Consider the following 2,932-nt stretch of genomic DNA (forward strand, 5'->3'; position numbering starts at 1 on the left):
TTCCTTCCCATAATGACCTCCCCCAGTGTGGTTGTGGGCCAACTGTAGCACATGATCACGAAAGGGTAGGGGAACAAGAAGCTGGTTTGAGACAGCGTCTCCTCTTTTTGTGGCTCTTTACAATAAACCATGCTTTCATAAAAATAAGGTCCTACCTTATCGGGCTCTGGTTCTTGCACTTGTTCCCAGGCGTGCTGAAGGGTGTTGTCGTCCCTCTGGGCTACCCGAAAGCTGGTAGGGGAGGGTTCCACCACGTCTGTAAGGGTCACAGGAAAAACGTGTGAGCGTCGGTGTATTTGAGCGTACAGGGTTTTTGCTTTTCGTCTCTCACTTTTGCTTTTCCGGATTTTTCCCCCTTCTCCCTCCACTTCGCTTTTATTGAAAGGGTATCACCCCACCAAGTCACTGTATCCTTCTTTGTCTCGTCTATGTACTGGTCAAACCTGGGGTGGTCTGTCCTGATTATAATCGCCTCCGGTAAGGAGGGTATTACACCCACTTGGCGCAATTGGGGATCATTTGAGACATCCAACAACACCTCGGCGACAGGGTATTCCACGGTGTCACCGTGGACACAGGTTACATGGACCTTTTCGTGGCTTCGCAGCTGTTGTGGGAATACAAGGGCTTCGTCTATGACTGACACTCTACAACCTGTGTCTAACAGGGCCTGTTGCTTCTTTCCGTTTAGTAAGACCTCCCTATTATATTGAGGATGACCCCGACCAGTCAGGTATATCCTTCCTTTGGAATAGCCGATATCCATTGGTTCGGCCGGTGGGTTTCTGTGAGGGCATTGTCGGGCTATATGGCCCCACTCTGAACAGTGATCACATTGGGGTCCTTGTGCACTGGGACTCGGGACGGGGGTAACAGGCCTGAAGGGGATACGTGGGAGAAAAGGGGCTCGAGGTTCAGGTCGGACTGGTGCTCTGGGGCTATTCTGTCGTGGAAGGGGAGTAAGAGATCGGGTGTGCCCTATTCGGAACTCGGGGGCCCTGTGATATGCATAGACTAGGTCAATGGCTGTAGCGGGAGTAAGATGGGGATGCTGTTTAACCCATGAACAAGTGGAGATCGGCAGGGCATCCAAAAACTGTTCCAGGTACACTTTGGCGGTCAGCTCCTCCACGGTGGAGTCTTGGGGAGTAAGCCAACGTGTCCCTAGGTCCTGTATCCGGTAGTATAGGGCCCTGGGGTTGTCCCCAGGGTTCCACTTCTCTTTTCGGAACTTAGCCCTGTAATATTCCTGGTCGCACCCGAGTCTTTCAAGGATGGCTCTCTTTACTTCATCATAAGGTGTTCTGCCGGCTGAATTAGCGGCCTGATAGGCTGCCTGTAGTTCACCGGACAGCAAGGGTGCAACATATTGGCTCCACCTTTCCCTAGGCCATGCTGCTGAGGTGGCAACACGTTCGAAATTAGTAAAAAAATAGTCAGGGTCTTCTCCTTCTTGGAATTTCTGTAGGACAGAGATAGGCACGTCAGGGTGTATTCTGGTATTGTCTATGACATCCGTAAGACGCAGGATGGCAGTGTCTTGAACATGCTGGTTTGTGGTTAGGAGAGTGGCCTGCTCTTTTAGCGCATCCTGTAATACTTCCCTCTCTGTTTTTGCAGTTTGCATCTGTTGTTCGAATATAATCTGAAGATGTCTTTGGCCTTCCGCCAATTGGGTAATGACATTTTCCACTGGGATGGGCACGGGTTGTGACATGTCGTCACACTAGGATCCCACTTCTGACACCAAGTGTAGGCATTTTGGGACCCAAGGGATGTAAATAGCCAGACCACAGTACTTATGTTCTTGATTGTTTTATTCAAGATATTGGCAGTTATGAACAACACTATGTAAGGGTGGAATCCATAGGATCTCAGGGCACTGGTTCTCTGCTTCCTGCTTGTCCAGAGCGGGTCAGGATGATGGGGTCTCTCCTTGGGCTCATAGTTCTCTGGTATCCCGGGTCTCTGGGCCTCAGAAGGGAAGAGAAAAGGGTGCAAGACACGGGGTCAATCCACTAGTCTGCCTCTCTGTTATGTGTGCTACCGTCACCAGTCAGTGGGGATGAGGGGTGTGAGGAACATTAAACAAAACCCAGTTCCACTCAAGTGCTCTGCCTCCCACCTCCCCGAATCAAGTACTCTACCTCCCACCTCCCCAAACACCCCACCAGAATGCCCCTTGCAACAGCACTTGCCTGTGGCCGCGGCCCGTCCCTTGGACCACGGCGCCTGGACCCGGGGCGTCTTCTCCTCCTCCCGTCGGCCCACCGGGTTTACTCGCGTTGTATAAGACGTTCTTCTTACTTGGGTATTCACTCGCCGGGTCCTCTGCTCGGCTCTCTGCTCTCTCCTCCGCTGCTCCGACGCAGCTCTCTGCTCCCTCCTCCGCTGCTCCGACGCGGCTCTCTGCTCCCTCCTCCTCTGGTCCGACGCAGCTCTCGGCTCTCTCCTCCGCTGTTCCGACGTCCGTCACTTCCTCTCCTACTGGAATACGTCCTCTCCGTTGGTTCTCCTCTCCGTCCTCCAGGTGCTCGGCTCTCCTGCCTCCAATGCTGCACACCGTCCGTTCCATCCCCAGTCCTCTTATCCTCCTCACTTCCGCAGTCAGACTCGGCTCCGCCCCTTCCGGTTTGCCTGAGACTAGAGCGCTGGCCCGTTCCTGGTCCGTGCATGATGGCAAAGCGGAAGTGCCTTCCTGGGTAACACCACGGGACCCGTCCTGCTCCTCCTCACAGAGGGAATCCATCTTTTGACATATCTGCTGCAGGAAGGGGACTGGATGGTCCGGTTGGACCTGAAAGACGCCAACCTCTGTGATGGACTGGACTGAACCAGAAACGGTGAACAAATGCCATGAATGAATTGAGGGGAGAAGATGCATGACAGCGACCCAACGCTTGAGAGGACGGTCCCATAAAGTGATGACCAT

At 53.2% G+C, this 2,932-nt stretch overlaps 1 protein-coding gene across 1 annotated transcript; it reads right to left on the bottom strand.

Moving 5' to 3' along the window:
- Positions 1-265: 265 nt before the first annotated feature.
- On the bottom strand, positions 266-1,717 carry LOC147725808 (uncharacterized). The gene has a single exon (XM_086962788.1). The coding sequence runs from the start codon at positions 1,715-1,717 to the stop codon at positions 266-268; it is 1,452 nt and encodes a 483-aa protein (XP_086818914.1).
- Between the last annotated feature and the right edge of the window lie 1,215 nt (positions 1,718-2,932).

Source organism: Lissotriton vulgaris, chromosome 3_1 (genome assembly GCF_964263255.1).
Source record: "Lissotriton vulgaris chromosome 3_1, aLisVul1.2, whole genome shotgun sequence".
Classification (NCBI taxonomy): domain Eukaryota; kingdom Metazoa; phylum Chordata; class Amphibia; order Caudata; family Salamandridae; genus Lissotriton; species Lissotriton vulgaris.

What these genes read in the sequence shown, in the direction of transcription:
- LOC147725808 (XM_086962788.1), bottom strand. Translation starts at nt 1,717, where the DNA reads ATGTCACAACCCGTGCCCATCCCAGTGGAAAATGTCATTACCCAATTG.